Source organism: Narcine bancroftii, chromosome 13, assembly GCF_036971445.1.
Source record: "Narcine bancroftii isolate sNarBan1 chromosome 13, sNarBan1.hap1, whole genome shotgun sequence".
Classification (NCBI taxonomy): Eukaryota; Metazoa; Chordata; class Chondrichthyes; order Torpediniformes; family Narcinidae; genus Narcine; species Narcine bancroftii.
Genome location: NC_091481.1, coordinates 63,265,055 through 63,289,253, shown reverse-complemented (window position 1 = coordinate 63,289,253; position 24,199 = coordinate 63,265,055). Strand labels below are relative to the sequence as shown.

The window sequence follows — 24,199 nt, the reverse complement described above, 5'->3', positions numbered from 1 at the left end:
AGGCAACCACCTCCCACGGTCCCATACCTCGAATCTGAATAGCTAACACAGCTAATCAAAGCTAGTCGAGGACTGAGTTCAAGAGTCAAAAGGTCTTGTTTCAACTCTACAAATCTCTGGAGAGACCACACTTAGGTTATTGTGTTCAGTTCTGGTCACTTCATTATTGGAAGGATGTGGAACCTATGGAGAGGGTGTAGAGCAGATTTACCAGGATGTTGCCTGGACTGGAAAACAAGTTTCATGAGGCAAAGTTAGCAGAGCTCGGACTTTTCTCGTTGGAGCGTAGGAGGAGGAGAGGAGACTCGATAAAGGTCTATAAGATTCTGAGGGGCATTGATAGGGTGGACAGCCAGTGCCTTCCACCCCCCCCCCCCCAAACTGGGTGGGAATAGCAAACACCAGAGGACATCTGTACAATACAAAGGGAGGAAAGTTTAGGGGAGACATCAGAGGCAAGTTTATCACAGAGATTTGTGGGTGCCTCGAATGCTTTGCCAGGGATGGTGGTGGAGAATTAGCATTGGGACATTTAAGAGACTCTTAAGACAGGCACCAAAAAAATAGAGGATTACGAGGTACAAAGGGTTTCATATTTTTATGGTAGGAATATAGGTCAGCACAACATCGAGGGCAGAAGGACCTCTACTGTGCTATAATGTTCTACGAACAAGTCAGACTCCCCATAACGGTGTGCCCTGAATATATTCACTTCCTTATATGACTGAGTATTATCTTGGATTTAGACTATTCCACAGAGGCACTCTTCCTATCGTCTTTAAAAGTTGATTAATTCCCCTCCTTTCCATCACACTCTCTTCTCTTCATTTTGGCTTTATCCATGAGTGTTCATTCTTTACTATTCTCTCCTGCGTCTTTCTCGATTGCATAGATTAAGCTACTCAAACAATCGGCACCTCAAACCTGCTGATTTTGGATCTTCAATTCCTTTTAAATGCAAGGCTATTTTTACACTAATAATAATTCTAAGCAACTATATAGTCAAGTCTTTGCACAACCACCACTTAAAACTGTTAACAAGATGGCAATTTCAAATGCGTCACACCACGACTCTTAACCCGTCCATGGCTTCTTCCAAAGTGCTACCTCAAACTCACACATGAAGATCATAATGAAGGATTAATGAAGATCATAATGAAGGGTTTCCTAATCCCTCAGTTCTCTAGGAAAGAGATCTATTGATCTGCCTTCAATGTTTAGCGCCTGGAACTTCATGACTTGAGTGAAAAATTCCATACACAGATAGTCCCCGACTTGCGACCATAATGGGGTCTGAAAGATTGCTTTCAACTCGGGTTTGGTCACAAGGCGAATTCCTCTTCACCACTCATGACTGGAGTCATGCAACAAATGAAGCTTTAATGGGGACCTTGGACTGCCGGCGGGGAGTGGGGACTTTTAATACAAAATGTATTTGCACAGTAGTTTTAATTTAAATTTTTTTTTAAAACTTGGTCGTATATTCCGGTGGATGTAACTCATGTAGGTTGGAAGTCCAGGACTACCTGTATTCATGAACATCTGGGTCCATGAACCTATGAAAGATTTCTTCTCATCCAAGTTCTGAATGGCTGGCCTTTCACTTTGAGAATGTAATCCTTAGTTCTGGACACCCCAGGCTGGAGAAACAACATCCCTGCAACTATTATACCCACAAGATTTAATATGATTCAATGTTATCATCTTTAGTGTAAAGAACACAAACTAGAATCCTTTAACCTCTTTGCACAGGGCCAAGAATCAACTCAATGCTTCAGGTTGATTGTCAGAGTAAATATATGACATCACATACAACACTCAGATTCTTTTTCTTGTGGGAGAGGCAAAATTACCACTTATTGGCAGTGCAAAAAAAAACCTGACTCAACGCACACATGTAAACAAATAATGTAAACAAACTGACTGCAAAACAGAGAAAAAACTAAATAAAATGCAGAGTCCTTAAATGAGTCGTGGTTGGTGGTGCGAGTCTTGTGGCACCGATACCCCTTTCCTGATGGCAGCAGCGAGAACAGAGTATGTGCTGGGTGGGGTGGATCTTTTTTTTTTAATTTAATTTTTTTATTTTTCACACTATAAACCATATTGATCAAAATACATACATTTTCCTTCTTAAATATATAGTGTCGTTTTCTCCCCTCCCTCCCTCCCTACCTCCCCTCCCATTTATTTAAAGTTCAGAATCTAAGATACATTAAACCCATCAAACAATGTTGTCACTCAATAAAAATAAACAAGAAATTCCACTGAGTCAGTTCTTTTCATTCTCTTCTCCTTCTGTCATTTTAGGTGGTAGATGTCCACGGTAGATTTTCTCTATTGTGTTTCATGTATGGCTCCCATATTTGTTCAAATATTGTAATGTTATTTCTTAAATTATATGTTATTTTTTCTAATGGAATACATTTATTCATTTCTATATACCATTGTTGTATTCTCAAGTTATCTTCTAATTTCCAGTTTGACATAATACATTTTTTTGCTACAGCTAGGGCTATCTTAACACATCTTTTTTGTGCACCATCCAAATAGTCGAAATTCTTTGTTTTTTTATGTTACTTAGGAGGAAGATCTCTGGGTTTTTTGGTATATTGCTTTTTGTGATTTTATTTAATATCTGGTTTAGATCTTCCCAAAATTTTTTCACTTTCTCACATGTCCAAATTGCATGAATTGTTGTTCCCATTTCCTTTTTACAGCGAAAACATCTGTCAGATACTGTTGGGTCCCATTTATTTAACTTTTGAGGTGTAATGTATAGCCTGTGTATCCAGTTATATTGTATCATACGTAACCTCATGTTTATTGTATTTCTCATAGTTCTTGAGCATAACTTCTCCCATGTTTCATTCTTTATCTTTATGTATAGATCTTGTTTCCATTTTTGTTTAGTTTTACCATTTGTTTCTTCATTCTCCTTTTCTTGTAGTTTTATATACATGTTTGTTACAAATTTTTTGATTATCATTGTGTCTGTAATCACATATTCAAAATTACTTCCCTCTGGTAACCTCATTCCCTCTGGTAACCTCAGACTGCTTCCCAATTTGTCCTTCAAGTAGAATTTCAGTTGGTAATATGTCAACACTGTATCGTGAAATATATTATATTTATCCTTCATTTGTCCAAAGGATAATAATTTATTTCCCGAAAAACAATTTTCTATTCTTTTGATCCCTTTTTTCTCCCATTCTCTAAAGGAAAGGTTATCTATTGTAAAAGGGATTAGCTGATTTTGCGTCAGTATTAGTTTTGGTAGTTGGTAATTTGTTTTATTCCTTTCTACATGAATCTTCTTCCAAATGTTGAGCAGATGATGCAGTACTGGAGAATTCCTACGTTGTACCAATTTTTCATCCCATTTATATAATATATGTTCAGGTATCTTCTCCCCTATTTTATCTAGTTCTAATCTAGTCCAATCTGGCTTTTCCCTTGTTTGATAAAAATCTGAAAGGTATCTTAATTGTGCGGCTCTATAATAATTTTTAAAGTTTGGTAGTTGTAAGCCTCCTTGTTTATACCATTCTGTTAATTTATCTAGTGCTATCCTCAGTTTCCCCCCCTTTGCATAAAAATTTCCTTATTATTTTCTTTAACTCCTTGAAGAATTTCTCTGTAAGCGTATTGGTAATGCCTGAAATAGGTATTGTATCCTTGGGAAAATGTTCATTTTAATACAGTTTATCCTTCCTATCAGTGTTAGTGGTAAGTCTTTCCATTGCTCTAAGTCGTCTTGTAATTTTTTCATTAGTGGATAATAATTGAGTTTATATAGATGGCTGAGGTTTTTATTTATTTGTATACCTAGGTATCGCATTGCTTGCGTTTGCCATCTGAATGGTGATTCTTTCTTAAATTTTGAGAAATCCGCATTATTCATTGGCATTGCTTCACTTTTATTTGCGTTAATCTTGTACCCCGACATTTCTCCATATTTCTTCAATTTCCTATGTAATTCCTTTATTGATATTTCTGGTTCTGCTAAGTATACTATAACATCATCTGCAAATAAACTGATTTTATATTCCTTGTCTTTTATTTTTATCCCTTTTATTTTATTTTCTATTCTTATCAGTTCTGCTAGTGGTTCTATGGCTAATGCGAACAATAAGGGAGATAGTGGGCATCCCTGCCTTGTTGATCTGCTTAAGTTAAATTGTTTTGATATATATCCATTTACTGTCACTTTCGCCAATGGCCCCTTATATAATGCTTTAATCCAATTAATATATTTCTCTGGTAAGCTGAATTTTTGTAGTACTTTGAATAAATAATTCCATTCTACTCTGTCAAAGGCCTTCTCTGCGTCTAAACCAACCGCTACTGTTGGAGCTTTATTTCCTTCTACTGCATGAATTAAGTTAATAAATTTACAAATATTGTCTGTTGTTCGTCTTTTTTTAATAAATCCAGTTTGGTCTAGATTTACTATTTTTGGTACATAGTCGGCTAATCTGTTTGCTAATAGTTTAGCTATTATCTTATAATCTGTGTTAAGTAAAGATATTGGTCTATATGACACTGGTGCGAGTGGATCTTTCCCTGTCTTTGGTATTACTGTAATTATTGCTGTTTTGCATGAATCTGGTAAGCTTTGTGTTTTATCAATCTGGTTGATTACTTCCAGAAGGGGAGGAATTAATAAATCTTTAAATGTTTTATAGAATTCTATTGGGAATCCATCCTCTCCTGGTGTTTTATTATTCATAGTTTTTTTATTATCTCTTGTATTTCTTCTATTTCAAATGGTTCTGTTAATTTATTTTGTTCCTCTGTTTGTAATTTCGGTAGTTCAATTTTAGTTAAAAATTCATCTATTTTGTCTTCTTTCCCTTTGTTTTCAGTTTGATATAATTGTTCGTAGAATTCTCTGAAGTTTTCATTAATCTCCGTTGGATTATATGTGATTTGCTTGTCTTTTTTCCTTAATGCCAATACCATTCTCTTAGTTTGTTCTGTCTTAAATTGCCACACTAGAATTTTGTGCGTTTTTTCTCCTAGTTCATAATATTTCTGTTTTGTCTTCATTATATTCTTCTCCACGTTATATGTTTGTAGTGTTTCATATTTTATTTTTTTTATCTGCCAATTCTCTTCTTTTAGTTGTGTTTTCCTTCATTGCTAATTCTTTTTCTATATTTGCTATTTCCCTTTCCAACTGCTGTTTCCTGATTGTAGTCCTTCTTCATCTTAGTTACATAACTTATTATTTGCCCTCTGATGAACGCTTTCATTGCGTCCCATAGTATAAACTTATCTTTCACTGATTCCGTATTTATTTCAAAGTACCTTTTAATTTGTCGTTCAATGAATTCTCTAAAATCCTGCCTTTTAAGTAGCATGGAGTTTAATCTCCATCTATACATTCTTGGTGGGATGTCCTCTAACTCTATTGTCAATAACAGGGGTGAGTGGTCTGATAATAGTCTAGCTTTATATTCTGTTTTCCTAACTCTGTCTTGCATGCGAGCTGATAACAGGAATAGGTGTATTCTTGAGTATGTTTTATGTCTACCCGAATAATATGAATATTCCTTTTCCTTTGGGTGTTGTTTCCTCCATATATCCAAAAGTTGCATTTCTTGCATCGATTTAATTATAAATTTGGTTACTTTGTTCTTTCTGTTAATTTTTTTCCCAGTTTTATCCATGTTTGAATCCAAATTAAGGTTGAAATCCCCTCCTATTAATATGTTCCCTTGCATGTCTGCTATCTTCAAAAAAATATCTTGCATAAATTTTTGATCTTCTTCGTTAGGTGAATATACATTGAGTAAATTCCAAAACTCCGAATATATCTGTCATTTTATCATTACATATCTCCCTGCTGGATCTATTATTTCCTCTTCTATTTTGATTGGTACATTTTTACTGATTAATATAGCTACTCCTCTAGCTTTTGAATTATATGACGCTGCTGTTACATGTCCTATCCAATCTCTCTTTAATTTCTTGTGTTCCACTTCAGTTAAGTGTGTTTCTTGTACGAATGCTATATCAATTTTTTCTTTTTTCAGTAAATTTAGCAGTTTCTTCCTTTTGATTTGGTTATGTATCCATTAATATTTAAAGTTATATAGTTCAACATAGCCATTTCATACTTTGTTTATCTTTCATTTCCGTTTCCTCATCATCACCTTTCCTTCTTATCCATTTCTGCTTTCTTTTTTTGAACACTTTATAAGACAACATTTTGTAAAACATAAAACATTTCCCTTATTCTCCAATCTAAAATTCCTTTAACCCCACTATCCCTTCCCCTTCCTGAGTTTCCCTTTGTCCCTTGTCGGGGAACCACATCTCCCCTCTCCATTTGGATTTGCGAATTCACTCGCAACTGATTTCGCAGTGACCGTAACTCTTCCCCACCCAGCCCCCCCCCAGAAAAGATTTTAATCTTCATATATAACAAAGGTCACTCTCTTAATTCCCCCCATACTTCCTTTCTTCACTTTCTTTCCCTTCTTAGTTCTTACCTATATTCTATTTTTTTTTTATACACACACACACACATATATATATATATAAAAAAAAAATATATATATATATATATATATATATACACACACCTACGTACACACATACATATAGCTGTGGTCACTTTTGTTCTCGTTACATATCTTTCTCTCTCTGTCTATTTTGTAGTTGTTCTGCAAATTTTCTTGCTTCCTCCGGATCCAAGAATAGTCTGTTTTGCTGCCCTGGAATAACTATTTTAAGTTCCGCTGGATACTTTAGCATAAATTTATATCCTTTTTTCCATAGGATCGTTTTTGCTGTATTAAACTCCTTCCTCTTCTTCAGGAGTTCAAAACTTATATCTGGATAGAAAAAAAATTTTTGACCTTTGTATTCCAGTGGTTTTTTGACTTCTCTTATTTTCCTCATTGCTATCTCCAATATATTTTCTCTTGTTGTATATCTTAAGAATCTTACTAGAATGGATCTTGGTTTTTGTTGTGGTTGTGGTTTAGGGGCTAATGTTCTGTGTGCCCTTTCTATTTCCATTTCTTCCTGTAATTCTGGTCTTCCTAGGACCCTGGGGATCCATTCCTTTATAAATTCTCTCATATTCTTGCCTTCTTCATCTTCCTTAAGGCCCACTATCTTTATATTGTTTCTTCTATTATAATTTTCCATTATATCTATCTTCTGAGCTAACAGCTCTTGTGTCTCTTTAACTTTTTTATTAGATTCTTCTAATTTCTTTTTTAAGTCCTCTACTTCCATTTCTACGGCTGTTTCTCGTTCTTCCACCTTGTCCACTCTTTTTCCTATATCTGACATGATCATCTCTAATCTATTCATTTTTTCTTCTGTACTTTTAATTCTTCTTTTTATTTCACTGAATTCTTGTGACTGCCATTCTTTTACTGATTCCATCAGCCCCCCCACATCTCCATCAGGCACACAAAACTCAAAACGGTCAACCAGTTTACCTATCTCAGCTGCACCATTTCATCAGATGCAAGGATCGACAATGAGATAGACAACAGACTCGCCAAGGCAAATAGCGCCTTTGGAAACTACACAAAAGAGTCTGGAAAAACAACCAACTGAAAAACCTCACAAAGATAAGCGTATACAGAGCTGTTGTCATACCCACACTCCTGTTCGGCTCCGAATCATGGGTCCTCTACCGGCATCACCTACGGCTCCTAGAACGCTTCCACCAGCGTTGTCTCCGCTCCATCCTCAACATCCATTGGAGCGCTTTCATCCCTAACGTCGAAGTACTCAAGATGGCAGAGGTCGACAGCATCGAGTCCACGCTGCTGAAGATCCAGCTGCGCTGGGTGGGTCACATCTCCAGAATGGAGGACCATCGCCTTCCCAAGATCGTGTTATATGGCGAGCTCTCCACTGGCCACCGTGACAGAGGTGCACCAAAGAAAAGGTACAAGGACTGCCTAAAGAAATCTCTTGGTGCCTGCCCCATTGACCACCGCCAATGGGCTGATATCGCCTCAAACCGTGCATCTTGGCGCCTCACAGTTTGGCGGGCAGCAACCTCCTTTGAAGAAGACCGCAGAGCCCACCTCACTGACAAAAGGCAAAGGAGGAAAAACCCAACACCCAGCCCCAAACAACCAATTTTCCCCTGCAGCCGCTGCAACCGTGTCTGCCTGTCCCGCATCGGACTTGTCAGCCACAAACGAGCCTGCAGCTGATGTGGACTTTTACCCCCTCCATAAATCTTCGTCCGCGAAGCCAAGCCAAAGAAAAAAAAATTATTTAAAAAAAATATATCCATTGTCTTGCCCTTCCCTTCATCTTCCATTTCTCTGTGTTCTTCTTCTTCTTCTGAGTCCACTCCAGGATCTGTGCCTTTTACCTCTGTCTCTTCTGGTTTTCTTGTTGGTTTGTTTGTTTTATTTTGTTGGGTATTTTTGGTCTTCTTATTTTTACTAGAAGTGTCTTGCTGCTGGTCTTCTTCCTCTGGGTTGGTCATCTGTTGTTTCTTTGATTTCTTTTTACTCTCTTCTTTCTTGCTCTCGTTATTTTCTGTGTTTTCCTCTTGCTGTTTTGTTGTGGCTGTCAATTTCAGCTGTGGAGATCGACTCCTCAGCTGGTCCCCCCTCCCGTCAGTGTTATTTTTGTCTTGCGCATCGCACATGCGCGAGGAGTCGCGCATGCGCGGTTGCGCACTTTTGTTTGGCTCCGTGAGCCATTTTTGTAGTCCCAAGTTCGGGCCTTCAACTGACCTAAGGGAGCGGGCTTCTCTCTCCGCGGCGGGCCTCCTCGGACAGGTAAGGCCTTCACCTTCTTCTTCCGACGTCCTTTCTTCTTCCCGTTGCTTTTGGCTTTTCTTTTTTCTCCACACCTTTACTTTCACTTTGTTTTGGTTTTTATGTTTGTGCCTTTGTTTTTTCCACTGTCTTTTTTTTACTTTTCTGGAGAGGGCTGGAGTTGCCCGACCGGCCACTACTCCATCACGTGACTCCCTCCGGGGTGGATCCTTGATGATTGCTGCTGCTCTCCGACAGCAGCGTACCCTGTAGATGTTCTCGATGGTGGGGAGGGTTTTACATAAACCTTCACTGTATCACAAATATACCCTTCCTGAGGCAGGGTGAGCAGACCCAAATGCAACATTCTAGCCGCAGTCGAGTTCCATGTAAATTTCTTTGCTCAGATACAAATATTCTTGCAATAAGAACCTACATACAATTTGGCTTTCTAATTATTTGCTGTACTTGCATTTTACTTCAAAGATCAACATAAGGGTTCCAGTTTTCTACATTTCCTCCTGAAGCAGATGACCTCCCATCTTTCCACGTTATAGTCCACTTCTCCTTCTTCATTTAGCTAAGATCTCGTTGCATCCTCCTCACAGCCACACCAACACTAGGTTCACATTAATGATCACAGATAGACTGCGACCTGTAAATCAGTTTGTCATTTCTAAAATGTCCTGCTCATCCTCAGGATGAGCAAATTATTTGAGCAGGTCTCTCCTCAAAGACCCTCACCATCCAGGCCACACCCTCTTCACTATCGGGTAAGAGGTACAGGAGTCTCAAGACAAGCACTCAATGGCAGAAGGACAGTTGCTTCCCTACTCTCATCAGACTCCTGAATGATCAATGAACCAAAGATCCTGCTTTACTTTCCGGGCACAATTACTTTTATCTTTTTATAGTAATGTTGCAATATTTGGACTATGATGCCACAAAACACCGAATTTCATGGCTTATGTCAATAAATTCTGATTCAGCCCTCAGTTTTTTGCCAATTAACCCATACTTGATCCACATCTCTGCTACTCTGCAATTTCTTAATTTTAATAACTTGTGTGGCATTTGAGTATCTAAATGTACCAAATACATTTCTTCACCATTAACTATTCTGCTAGTTGAAACCAGAACGTATTTGTAAAAAAAAATCAAAAATACATGCCATCTCTATCCAATTACCACTTCCTTAATAACATATTCTCGCATTTTCCTGCTACTTATACGTAGTTCTCTCCAATTCATAACTTTGTTCTTCAATAATGGAAGATGACAATCTGTGCATCCTCCATTTCCAAAAGCATCTTTGTTACCACCCAATTTTTATCCTTTCTTTACTGCAGTCTGAAATCTTTGTGGTCTTTGGATTTACCACCTATTTTGACAACATTAAAAGTCTTTCCCTTTTATCCGATGCCGATTTTAATTTCTATTGACAGTCGCAACTGGATCAACCACACATCGAAATCTTTTACTCCTATTCATCCTTCACAATTGAAGTCAGCATCAAGGGATTACCACTTTTTGAGTTCTGCTTTTTATTGTGGGCCACAGCTGCAATCACTTCCCCTTTCTCCTGTGCCATTGATTATTACGTGGACCACGATCAGGTCTTTCACCCCTATTTCAGTTACAATCCTGTGGAGGTCATTCTGACATCGGGCAGGCATTACAACCCCGGGGCGATATTTGTGGCTGCAAAGAACAGTATTTCTCTATCTTGTCTTTATGACGGCTACATTTCACTCCACAACTTGGATGTTTTACAGTGCTGCGAATAGGATGCTCATTCTCCCTGCTCTCATCCACATAGGCTGCAAATGCCCATTAGACAAGTGCAAGGGCTGCAGGTCCTCCAATACTACCTCCAGACCTCCACCTGCATTGATTTAAATGGGAAAAATGAAAGCTTGATAGGCGATTTTTTTTTCTCTGAACCTGATTCTGTCATGACATGTGTGGTAATAAGAATATATATTCAAATTCCATGGCATGATCAGCTCCTAACCTTGGCTGGACCGCCATGAGGTACAGCAAGACTAAGTCACTTCTACAGAGGGAAGTACAACAATTAAAGTTGGTGGGGGGGTGGGGGGGGGGGAAGAGAAAAACCACTCACTGTGCAAAAATGCTTCCACAGACACACACACAGAAATATGAACGTCATTCCAATTTGAATGTTCTCCATTTGTTTCTCTCCCCACAGATGTTGATCTAATAAGCACTTCGGTTTTACTTGATATTCCCAGGTATGTTCTTCCACATTGTTAAGATAGTGAATTGGTTACCAAGATACAGCAGGTACATGCAGTTGACATCATTCCAAATTAGTTCAGTCTGGTTAATCTTTTCTCAAAAGATTTGAAAGAGGGAACATTCAAAGCATGTTATGTAAATCACACTGGGAAGTCACTTTCCTGAGGCATGCAGTTTTTGTAATATTTACACCGTACAATTCAAAATAGCGCTGTTATTTTTTTATTCCTGAAAGGTTTCAGACCTCATCCTCTCACACACACAGGCTCTGCTAGCTCAGTTGAGAGCACTGGAGCCTCATTTCTGCGAGGGGCGCTGGACAAAGCGACAACTCTCTGTCTTCCTTGAGGTAGACCATGTTAAAGAACTTCATGTAGGTTACATTCTAAGTGTAGTATTACGTGGCAATAATGGAACTTTTACCAGTGGTACAGACTTCCCGGGGTTGGACAGACAATTCTGCACCCTCATTCATAAGAACGAGCCCCTCGTGGAACTCAACAGTCACAGTATCCTGTCCATTGACTGATCATTCTGAGGTATTTAAACAAGGGAGGTTACTGCCTTCTGAAATGAGCATCCGAGCAATTTCCCCCCACCCCAATGCTTCAGTGTTCGACCTGAAACTCAAATCAACACTAAGCCAAAGTTCCTCAAGCTGCAGATATTGTCTCTGTGGATTGCATTGCTTTCTATCATCTCCCACATACCACAGCTGCAACACATTGTTCACCCAGCCATGCTGGTTTTAATTTGTTTTTTTTTAAAAATACTCCTACATTCTCTTCGTCTATCTGCATTTCTCAGCAGTAATTTCAATCTGGTCAGTTCAATAATTAATCTGATGTCTTCTGCAGGTTACAAGGTGAATCCTCCTTCTGAGAGACTTGTTTCATTGATAAGTCATTCGTAAATTTAATCCAATTTTGCAGCAAAACTATTCTACTCAAGACTGAGGGAGAGAGTACAATAAAAGCTGATTCCTGGAATGGGAGGACGTTTCTGTGAAGGAAAGTTACACAAACTTGTACAATATTCTTCAGAGTTCAGATAAATAAGAGGTGAAGTCATTGGAACAGAAATGTTCTTGACTGTGTTGCCCCAGCTGGGTGTCTACAACCAGAGATCACAGGTCAATTTCAAAATCAGAATTTGGCCATTCATCACTGAAATGGAGAGAAATGGAAAGAGGGGCAGCACTGTTGCAGCACCAGCTGTCGGGGTTCGAATCCCACCCTGTATGTAAGGAGTCTGTACATTCTCCCCCTATAGTGGGTTTCTTCAGGTGTTCCGGTTTCCTCCCACTGCTCAAAATGTACTGGGGGTTGTAGGCCAATTGGGTATAATTGGGCAGTATGGGCTCAAGGGGCGAAACGGCCTGTAACCGTGCTGTATGTCTATATTTAAATTAAACTTCCTTCACCCAGAGCATTCTCTTCCCAAGGAAGGCTAGGGAGTTTCAGTCATCAAGTATATTCAAGACAGGTTGGCTAATTCTCTGAACAACCAAATATCCAAAAATGTCGGGTTCATGCAGGAAAATGGCTTCAGAATAAATGTCAGCCACAATTTTATTGATTAGTGGAGCAGGCAGAAGATGCTCAACAGCCCTAAACATGAACATCTGTCAACGCTGTGATTGTATCTTACACAAAAATGCTGGAGACACTCAACAAGTCACCCAGCATTCTTTATGTCGCATAGATAGATACATTTTGGACCTGAGCCCTTCCACAAAGAATGAACTATAAGCAGACAGGCACCTGAATAAAATGGTGGGTAAGGGGTAGTACAGGGCCACAGGTCATAGATGGATATGGGTGGGAGGACACGAGAAAGGGGGGAGGGGATAACTCTGAGAGGGTGTGGAGGTGATTGGGGAAGGAATGAAAGGTTGAGGAGGTGAGAGGATGGATGTAACAGGCAGAGGAGGTTCAGACCAGTGAGGTGGAGGTCGGGTAGGTTCAGACCAGTGAGGTGGAAGTCGGGGAGGTTCAGACCAGTGAGGTGGAGGTCGGGGAGGTTCAGACCAGTGAGGTGGAGGTCGGGGAGGTTCAGACCAGTGAGGTGGAGGTCGGGGAGGTTCAGACCAGTGAGGTGGAGGTCGGGGAGGTTCAGACCAGTGAGGTGGAGGTCGGGGAGGTTCAGACCAGTGAGGTGGAGGTCGGGGAGGTTCAGACCAGTGAGGTGGAGTTTAGAATGCTGTTAGGAGATGGCCTGAGGGTTAGGAAAGGGGATAGAGGGGAGTTGCAGGGAGGTCTAGGGGCTAGGAAGGTGGAAAAAAGGGAGAGCTCACAGGGAAGTTGGGGGGTAGATGGGAGGAGAGTTGGAAGAAGTGTCAAGGATAAAGGGCGAGAAGTGTGGGTATGAGGCAGTGGGTTACCGCAGCACAGGAATCCAAGGTGTCAGCCTTGCGAAGACAGAGGTTGGTGTTGGAAATGGCGATGGAGTAAGCATGGACACCAGAATGGGGTTGGTCGGGACTAGGATAAATACATGCATCAACAGACACGTCGAGGGCTACTGTATCTGGGAGCCGGGGTCTCTGGCGGGTGGCCTGGGCTCATGGGCGGCTAGGATCTGGGTGGATATCAGAGGTGGTGGGCTTCAGGAATCCCAGCCTGTGGGTGACTGGGACAGGTGTGGCAACCCATGTCGAAGGATGCAGAGTCTGGAGGCAAGCATTTCAATTCTCAATAGACGCCAGGTAAGTGTAGAACTGGCAGCTGAAGGAGCTTCATAGCCTACCCATTCGTGCTTTATAACAAAGTTACTCAGATGAAGCTCCAAGGCTGGGTAAATTATAGGCGAAAATCAACTTACTGTGGTTACCCTCATTCAGCTGAATTAACCTAACTACAACAAGATGCTGCCTGGATGAGAGGGATTGGACAAAGTTTGGCTGTTTTCTCTGGGGTGTTTTATGCTGAGGGGGGAGATCTGATAGAAATTATGAGAGGCACAGATAGGATGGACAGTCAAAATCTTTCTCCTTGGGTAAAAATGTCAAAGGCTGGAGTGCATGCAGTTAAGGCAAGAATAGGAAAGTTCAAAGAAGTGCAAGGTTCTTTTTAAACAGAGGGTGGTCAATGCCCGGAACAGGCTGCCAGGATACAAGATGTGCACACAAACATGGAGGAACAGGGACATATTCTAGCACATCCAATATAGTTTAAATTGGCATCATGTTCAGCAGAGACAGCGTGGGCCCATTCCCGAGCCCCTCTGTACTATCATTTAAAATTCTGAAGATCCACCAACATCCAGCGTATATTACATTGTTTCTAATTTTGGCAAAGGGCCATGGAGTGCACTGTGCCAAGAACATTCTACTTTAGATCGAGTAGATGCTGCAAGTGTGTGATTACATGGTTACCAAGGTTTCTTTTGGAAACATTTCACAAATAAAACATGGGTGACGAGGGGGAGGGGGGGAAAGAGAAGAAAGATACCCGCTGCCCTGCCTCTGAAGCTGGGGTGGGAAAGTTTATTTTAGCTTGTTGACCTTCCAGCAATTATCGAAGCCTGCTCAACCTCCTAGCAGCTTGCATTCTTTATGCAAAAGTTATGGCAACAACCTAATGCCCAAATCTCCTGAATCTAACAGCATTTAGGAGAAAAAGCCATTCTGATTTTGTAGTTCCTGAGACTTGCTGTGTGACCCGTACAATAAGTGATCAACAGTAGAAATAAATTGTTCAGTTCAACTTCAAGACCATACAACAAATCCACTAATTATAAAGCTGAATGCCAAATTCTTTCTTAAGCAAACCTTTTCCTGTATTAGTTAAAATAGGAAATAATGAAACCTTGACAAACGATTTGTCTATTCTCTGAACCAAAAGATTCGGTGTGGTAACAAGACTATACATTCAAATGCCTCAGCATAATCAGTTCCTAACCTTGGCTGGTCTGCCATGAGTAAGTCATTTCTACACAGGGAAGTGCAACATTAAAGGAAAATTATGGAAAATATCCTGATGAGAAAACCAATCAACACTGGGAGGGGGGGGGGGGAAAACAGGAACCAATTTCAAAAGAAGCAGAAGAGATGACTCCTGCAACTGTGACAGTGACGGCAGGCCAGTGAGGGCTTCTGCGACTGAAGAACACACAAGTGGTGGATGGGTTGTTGGCGACTCGAGGCAAGGAACTCATGCAGGCTGTGGGCCGCTGGCGTCTGTGGTCGAGGGTTTCACACTAGCTATGGATGGCGCGAAATGGGCTGAAGGGGTAGCAGGTAACGGAACCGGGATGCGACAAAGGGCAGAGGGCTCCGAAGGTTTCCCGATTGTGACAGAGGTTCGGATCTGGAGCTTGGGCTGCTGATGGTTGAGACTGAAGGATGCGGAGCGCTGAAGGCCAATCCGCAGACACTCGGTGACTCTGAGGGGACTCTCGTTTGCTTCTCTTTCTCTAACTGTAAGAGGCACTTCAGGCAATTTCTGCCAAATGGTAGACAAAAGCATGTTCCTTATAATATTGCACTGTCTTTATTACAATAAAGGAATCTTTAGAAAAATCACTCACCAGGTGCAAATGTGCTTCCACCCCCACCCCCACACACACCTGAAGTAAAAGAAATTTGAATAGTCTTCCAACTTCAAGTATTCTCCATTTGTTTCTCTCCCCACAGGGGCTGATCTAATAAGCACTTCTGTCACTTTGGTTTTACTTGATATTCCCAGGTACGTTCTTCCATATTATTAAGAGAGTGAACTGGTGACCAAGATACAGCAGGTATGTGCAGGTGACATCATTCCAAATTAGTTAAGTCTGGTTAACCTTTTCCCAAAAGATTTGTGAGGCGACATTCACAGAACGTTATGCAAATCACCTACAGACCACAATCTGCGAGGATTGGAAAGAACATCTCCACCACAATCTCCATCAATACTGGAACTCCATGGGGCTACATTCTTAGGCCCCACTCTACTTGCTAAACGCCTATGACACTGTGTCTCATTATGACAAAAACACCATCTACAAATTTGCTGACGACACGACGTTAGTAGGTTGTATAAGAAAAGGGCAATACAGGAGGGAAATTAAAAACTTGGCTGGATGGTGCACCAACAACAACCTGGCACTCAACATCACCAAAACCAAGGAGCAAAATCAGAGTTGCACGATCCAGTGAGCATTGGGTGGATCAGAAGAGCAGAATTATCAAATTTAAGCTCTTGGGAATCACTATCTTGGAAGATCTTTTCTGGACCCAAAACACTAATGGAGTCACGAAGAAAGCAAATCAGCACCTCTGAGTTCGCAGAGATTTCGTATGACATCAGAAATCCTGGTAAATTTCTGGAGATGTACAGTGGAAAGTGTGCTGACCAGCTGCATCACGGTCTGGCATAGAGACACCAATACTCCAGAGTGAAAAGCCCTGCAAAAAATAGTGGGCACAGCCCAGGATATCAAAGACAAAACCCTCCTCATCATCGAGAACCTCTATTGAGAACGCTGCCGTCGGAGGACAGCAGCAATCGTCAAGGATCCACACCACCCAGCACACGATCTGTTCTCACTGCTACCATCAGGAAAGAGGTGCCGGTGCCACAAGACTCGCACCACCAGGTTCAGGAACAGCTGCTTCCCCTCTACCATCAGACTCCTCAACAACAAACTCAATCAGGGGCTCATTTAAGGACTCTCACTTTTGCACTCTATAGATTTTCTTTTCTCTATGTTATTACACAGATTGTTTACATGTGCGCTTTATATAGATTTTTTTCAACTACAAGTGGCAATTCTGCCTGGCCCACTGGAAAAAGAATCTCAGGGTGCCATGTGTGATGTCATGCATGTACTCTGACAATAAATCTGAAATCACACTGTGAAATCACTTTCCTGAGGCATACAGGGAGAATGCAGTTTCTGCCACATTTATATCTTACAATTCAAAAGTGTTGTGGCGACCAACTCAGTTGGTGTACAGGCGAATCAGCCCCGATTGTAATCATGCACGATCGGAGCAGCCCGCACCACTGATGGCGCCGGGCTTCCCGAAGGAAAGAACCCGCACACGCGAAATCTGAAGAGCTGCCGGTCACCAGCGCAACTTCCTGTTCCCAAGGGCGGGAACAGGTTGCGTCTTTAAAAAAGTCTCGGAAAACCAAGTAATAACTCAGCCAGCTTTGGAACAAACCTGTCGACTGTCGGTCTCATTATTCACTCTGTTAGCGCAAATGCTACATTGTGTTATTTTTTACTATTTACTCCCAAAAGGTTTCAGACCTCATCCTCTCACACAGTAATACAGACCTACATGGGACGGAACTTCTGGACACCCAGTCAAAAGAACGAGCTCCAACAACATCATGAAATTCAAAATTCCAAAACACATAGCCATTCCTATTAACAGCAGAACCAGCTTCCTCTGTATATATAGTCATTTTTTAAAAAATCAGTTGTCCTTTTGATGCCATTAATTACAATATTGTGAAGATGCAGTTACCATTTTAAGCATTTTCCAACTTACGGCCAAAATTATCTTTGACATTGGTCAAAACGAAACGCCATTATCTGGGGACTATGTAAAATTGGAACGGTACAGATTAGTCAAACTACAGCTATATCTTGGCACTGTTCACAAGAGAACAAGGAAGTTGCTACACTTCAAGTAAATTAGAGGATGATGACTAATACAATGTCCCTTGCTCCCCAGTCCAAGAGGACACTGAACACAATCGATTCAGAATCCATACAAGCAGAACCTGTTCAAAGGGTCAGCATGTCATAAAAGTGCATGTCATCGCAATCAAATTCAAAGTCCTTTGGATACCAGTGTGCATTTTACACATACTGTCAGCACAAGTTCCTAATCTTACGAACTGAAAAGCTTCAGGCTCAAGTGCTGCATTTTGAATATTGCCTTTGGCAGAAAATTGGGATGTTTTCTTCACCTGTTACCTTGACAAATCAAGCAAGCACAGAAATACCCATCACACCATAAATGCAGAGCGAGCCACCAATCAGAACCCCCACCACATAAAATAGAACTTACTGCAGCAAAAAGATTTCTGAGTAAATCAAACCAAACTAATTCTGCGTTTAATTTTTTTTCTCTGAACCAGTGGTATGTGTGAAATTACAGAGGCGATTAAAATTGCTTTTGGAGGCCACGTAATGCTGATCCCCCGACAGTCTCGAGGATTTTGAAAGTACATATTAAGAAGAATCTCTTCAAATTTCAAAACATAGTAAATCGTGTTTAAATAGTGGTTCAGGCCTAACCATTCTTTCAACAAGACAATTTTTTCCAACCTCTTAACAATCAAATTGTTTCACCACAACATTGTCCATTACTGACAGCCACAGACGCACACTGGTTTCCTCGGTTACATCAAATAAAGCTCACTAGAGCTTCAAATATACATGTTATTTTGGTCTAATACTCTTCTTAAATATACAAATCATCTTAAACACACATGGTTGAATTATGCCTTGGAATCAAAACATTTTACTGCCTACCATTCCAGCAATAATTCACCTCTCCATCGACTCTGACTATTCTTCCCGTTGCCTTGGGAAAGCTGAAGAGCCCATCCCATTTCGGTCACACTCATTTCTCTTCCTTAATGTCAGGCAGATTATTTACGAGCTTGAAAACTCGAACCTCCAGATTCAAGGACAGGCTCTATTTTGCTGTTATCGGACAGTTAAAGGGACCTCTCATTGGTAAAAATATAATGCTCTTCCATTGTTTTAACTGTACTTTCCTCTATTCCCTGTTCTTTATCATTGTAACTGCAGATAAATATTTATTAGTTTATTTCTGCAACTTCTGTTCGTGACATTTACGCATGCATGCGCACAGAAGCCCACGTGTGAAGATGGGAGCAAATATTCACCCAGAGGAGTGCCCTGGCTGTGCTTTGCTCTTCACAGCCATTGCAAATAAAATTGTGTGAAACAGCAATGGCATCGCCCAGGATGCCGCTTGCCGTTGGGGCGACTCTCTTAAGGCGTCTCCTCATCCCTGCTTAGTAAGAGGCTTTATCTGAAAACTTGGGCGGGGGGGGGGGGTTTAATTATCTATAATGTTATTGCTTGTCTTTCAAGGGGCTCCATGGGGGGGAGCTGCAGATGCAGCAACAGGTAAACGTTTTCAAAGAAGCGACTGAAAAATAAAGTAAGATGCATACAAGTGAAGTTTGTTCAAAGTATAGTATTTTGTCATTTAAACTGTTTACTCTCAATAGAAGTGTATTAGTTATTGTAAGAGTAAGTCTCAAGCAACTGGAAAATACTCATCCAGCATCTCCCAATCTCCATAAGTGCCAGATAGCAGGAGTACTGTATTATACTATTAATTGACGATAGGCCACTGAGATGAGCTGATGAAGGATAAGCTTGGGATCCACCTCAATCTATTTAAATTGTGGCGATTCAGCAACCTCACTTGATAAATGCACCAAGGGTTCAAAAGGTATCCTTTTCTCTCCTGTAGGCAATGTTTTGCTGAAGAGACTGGTTATTATATTATTGCTCATTTTGAACCTATTTCATGTACAATCTGGAAGATTGCCAGCAGATAGCACTGGATTCTGGTTACAAGGGAACACGTGACATATGCCTGCCATAACACACAGCTTTATTACTTTTCCCCGAGACTACTGACATTTGAAGGAAAACAGATTCCCTTCCAATTAAACAGAGCCCAAACACCAAAGAAATTTATACATTTAAAAACTAGGCTTTTGTAAATCAACTAGCTGTAAAGAATCTGTTTATGGTGCCATAACCGGCTGAAGCATCACAGACATTTCCTACATAGAGAACAAGGAATTTTTTTTTCTTTGATAAGCATCTGGAATAAACCAAAATAGGAAAGAAAATGCTCAGGTTATTGAAACGACAACACGATAGATGACACACTAGAGTTCTGACAGATTCAATGCCATGACTAATCTTTTTTTCCATTTGTTTCAGTTTCCCCCATCAATAGGACCAATTTCAGAGAAATAAAAACCAGTCTATTCCACAGGTCAAAAGGCATCTGTGGCACAAGATTCAGATCAAAGGTTTATCCCAGAATCAAACTGAACGGTCAATCTGAAAAATGCCTAAATGTTCCTTGACCTGTTGATCATTTTTCCCAGAATTGTCAGCTTTTATTTCAGATTTTCCAGCATCCCCACTAACACGCTCCAGTATTAACGCTCCAGACACCTCTTGTACCTCGTCCAAGCAATTATACCCATGTACTTCAGCACTGGCAAGACATAGCAGATGTGGAAAATGAACATTAAAAACCCACAGGCCGTGCAGCATTTGTGGACAGAGAAACAGATGTCAACTTTTAAGGTAAGCAAATTTTGATCGAACCTTTCAAAGTTTACTAACTAGTACTGTTAGCTCTGCTTCTCTCAGCACAGATGCTACCTAGTCTGCAGAGTACATTCAGTATTAAATTTGAACATGGAAATCTAGCTACTTAGCCATAATGGTATATTAGGCTCATAGAGTTACACTACAACAATTCATTTCTCTCTTAATTGCTTACTCAATTCCCAGTTCAGCTTTCACCATTTTCACAGGCATCAATTCCACACCATCGCTACTCGCTGAGTAAAAAAAAAAAAGTTCTCTCACATCCGCTATGTGTTTTGGAAAGCCTTAAATCTACATCTGTTCCTTGCACAACTTGCTAATGGGAACAACTTTGGTCCACATTTGAAAAATCCGCCACCTCTCACAAATCAAGCAGAACTTCAGTGGTGTCAAAGCTGAGCCCGATCTCCTGCTCAACAGAGTAAAAAGGTCTGGAGATCAAAAGCCAGAATTCTATTTTTTTGTTCTCCTCTCCTTCAGCCCCGACATCATCAGGACAGATGTTTGAATCATCAGAAAAGCAAAAAAACAAAAAACAACAGATTCTGAAAATATGAAATAAAGCAGAAAATGCTGTGAATTTGTTGAGGATTGAGCAGCTTCTGAGGAAAGAAAAAGGGAGTTACCATTTCAAGTTGTTGACCTTCCTTTGGGATCACAGATCTGAAACATGAACCATTTTTCTCTCCACAGATGCTGGCTGAGATGCTGTTTTATTTCAGTCATTATCACATGCTATTCGTGGCAACTTGTTGTGCACATGGCTGTGGTACCATCATCGCAGAGCGACCACATTTCAAAAGCAAAACATTAGTTGCGATACAATTTGGGATTCCATGAGAAGAAGGGGAAAGGTATATTTATTATTCTCTCCATTAAATCCATCAGAATAGCTCAAGATCAAAGCAACTACAGGCACCCATCTTTTTTTCAGGGCAGTTTTACACATTCCTTGGAATTAATTCTGAAGAACGAGCATTATTAGAGACTTTTCCAAACTATACCAAATCCAATCTTGCACAAGACATTGGTGAGGCCAAATTTGGAGTATTGTGGGCAGTTTTGGTCACCTAAGATTGAAAGAGTATTGAGAAGATTTACTAGGACAGTGCCCAGACTTCAGGAAAGATGAAACAAGTTAGATTCCCTGGAGCATAGAAGAATGAGGAAAGATTTGAAAGAGGTTTCTACAATTACAAGGGGTATAAACAGAATAAATGTAGGGAGGCTATTTCCACTGAAGGTAGGTGAGATACAAACCAGAGGACATGGGTTAAGGGTGAAAGGGAAAAAGTTTAAGGGGAACCTCTTCACACAGAGGGCGTAGGTGTGTGGAATGAGCTGCCAATGCGGGCTCAAGTTTCAGAAGAATTTGGACAGATACATGGATAGGAGGGCAATGGACTGGGTGCAATGAGTCAGAAAAATAGTTTGGCACAGGCGAGAAAGGCCAGTTTCTAATCGATGTTGAACCACTTTTCTGCTTAGTCCCACTGACCTGCACCCAGACAGGTAATAAAGATACACGATGTTGTTACCAATATAATGTTCCTTATATTCTTCCCTATATTATCTATCACCAACAGTGATACACGATGTTCCTTATATTATTCCCTACATTATCTGTCACCAATATAGATACATGTTCCTTATATTATTCCCTATGTTATTGGTCACCAATATAGATACATGTTCCTTATATTATTCCCTATATTATGTCACCAACAGCGATACATGATATTCCTTATATTATTCCCTATATTATCTGTCACCAACAGTGATACACGATGTTTCTTATATTATTCCCTATATTATGTCACCAACAGCGATACATGATATTCCTTATATTATTCCCTATATTATCTGTCACCAACAGCGATACATGATGTTCCTTATATTATTCTCTACATTATCTATCACCAATATAGATATATGTTCCTTATCATATTCCCTATGTTATTGGTCACCAATATAAATACATGTTCCTTATATTATTCCCTATGTTATTGGTCACCAATAGATACATGTTCCTTATATTATTCCCTATGTTATTGGTCACCAATAGATACATGTTCCTTATATTATTCCCTATGTTATTGGTCACCAATATAGATACATGTTCCTTATATTATTCCCTATGTTATTGGTCACCAATAGAGATACATGTTCCTTATATTATTCCCTATGTCAATGGTCACCAATAGATACATGTTCCTTATATTATTCCCTATGTTATTGGTCACCAATATAGATACATGTTCCTTATATTATTCCCTATATTATGTCACCAACAGCGATACACGATGTTCCTTATATTATTCCCTTTATTATTGGTCACCAACAGCGATACACGATGTTCCTTGTATTCTTCCCTATGTATCACCAATGCTCTATATATTAGACCAAGAGACCATTTTCCAGGGCAGTTTTACACCTTCCCTGGAGTTAGTCCGAGTAGTATTGGTGACTTTTTCCAATGGGCACAGCTGCTCCCCAAAGAGTGGTTTTGCTTTAGAAATGATTCAGGAAGGTCACGGTGCCCCTACTTTAAATAAAGGCCAGAGGGGGGAGAGTGAGGAGTGGACGGGAAGAAGTTGAACTTACTTGGAATCAGAGTGAGTGGGGGGGGCCCACCTCCAGACGGGAACGTACGTGCCTCTTGCCGAACAGAGATGGGGAAATGCGAAGGAATCTGCCGCCGAGCAGCTGCATTGGGCGCCGGTCTGCTTCCTTCGGCCTCCAGCTCCGCTAGCCCGCCCGCCCGCCCCCCTCCCCACCCCTCCACCCCGGCCGCGCTCTCCAGGCAAGTCCGCGGATTCGCCGATTTCCGCTGGGCCCCTCAAGGGAGGAGGCGGCGGCGGCGGCGGGTTCTTCCTCTTCGCTGGCGAGGAGAGGCAGCAGGAGGGAGGGACGCGAAGGCCGGCGGGGGTGGGGAGGGGGGAAGGGACGAGCGCGGAGGGGGAAGGCGGCGCCAGCGGCTGTCGGGCTCCCCGCGGCCGTTGCTATTTCCAGTCGCTCTCGCTCCGGCTCCGGCTCCGTCCGCACAACATGTCCGCCCGCCACGGTCTGCCTGTATCCCATAGGGCGCCGCGCCGCCTCCACGGCCAGAGGCGGAGACGGGCCATCTTGTGGCTGCGGCGCCCTCCTCGGCAGTGAGGCTTTTCTCCGAATTACTATATAAAGCTCTAAATTCAGGGCCTCGAACGAGGTGGAGACGCACGGACAGGGAGGTAGGCGGGCCGGCCATCGCCGTTCGGGCCCACGACGTGGCCTCGTCAATACACCCCGGCTCCACATGGTCGGTGAAATGTTCACTGCATTCAAATAGGGAACTCGATCCCAGAAAACACGGTGCGAAACACTGTCGGAAACAGGAGCGAAACGTGACGGAAAACACTGGATAATATGGAGAAAACACCAGAGATAATATGGAGAAAACTCGATAGATAATATGGAGAAAACTCTATAGATAATATGGAGAAAACTCTATAGATAATATGGAGAAAACTCGATAGATAATATGGAGAAAACTCTATAGATAATATGGAGAAAACTCTATAGATAATATGGAGAAAACACCAGAGATAATATGGAGAAAACACCAGAGATAATATGGAGAAAACTCGATAGATAATATGGAGAAAACACTAGATAATATGGAGAAAACTCTATAGATAATATGGAGAAAACTATAGATAATATGGAGAAAACTCTATAGATAATATGGAGAAAACTATAGATAATATGGAGAAAACTATAGATAATATGGAGAAAACTCTAGAGATAATATGGAGAAAACTATAGATAATATGGAGAAAACTATAGATAATATGGAGAAAACACCA

The 24,199-nt window shown here is 40.9% G+C and overlaps 1 protein-coding gene across 4 annotated transcripts in view; it reads right to left on the bottom strand.

The window, feature by feature from the left end:
- Nucleotides 1–23,433, bottom strand: part of LOC138748449 (serine/threonine-protein phosphatase 6 regulatory subunit 3-like) — a 128,722-nt gene extending 105,289 nt beyond the window's left edge. For 3 of the 4 annotated variants that reach the window (XM_069908693.1, XM_069908696.1, XM_069908694.1), the window contains exon 1: nucleotides 17,500–17,535. In XM_069908693.1, the coding sequence (XP_069764794.1) occupies nucleotides 17,500–17,520 (21 nt within the window). In that variant the 5' untranslated portion in view covers nucleotides 17,521–17,535. Of the gene's footprint in view, nucleotides 1–17,499; nucleotides 17,536–22,958 lie in introns of those variants that run through there. The other variant, XM_069908695.1, reaches the window with a different exon arrangement.
- Nucleotides 23,434–24,199: the final 766 nt, after the last annotated feature.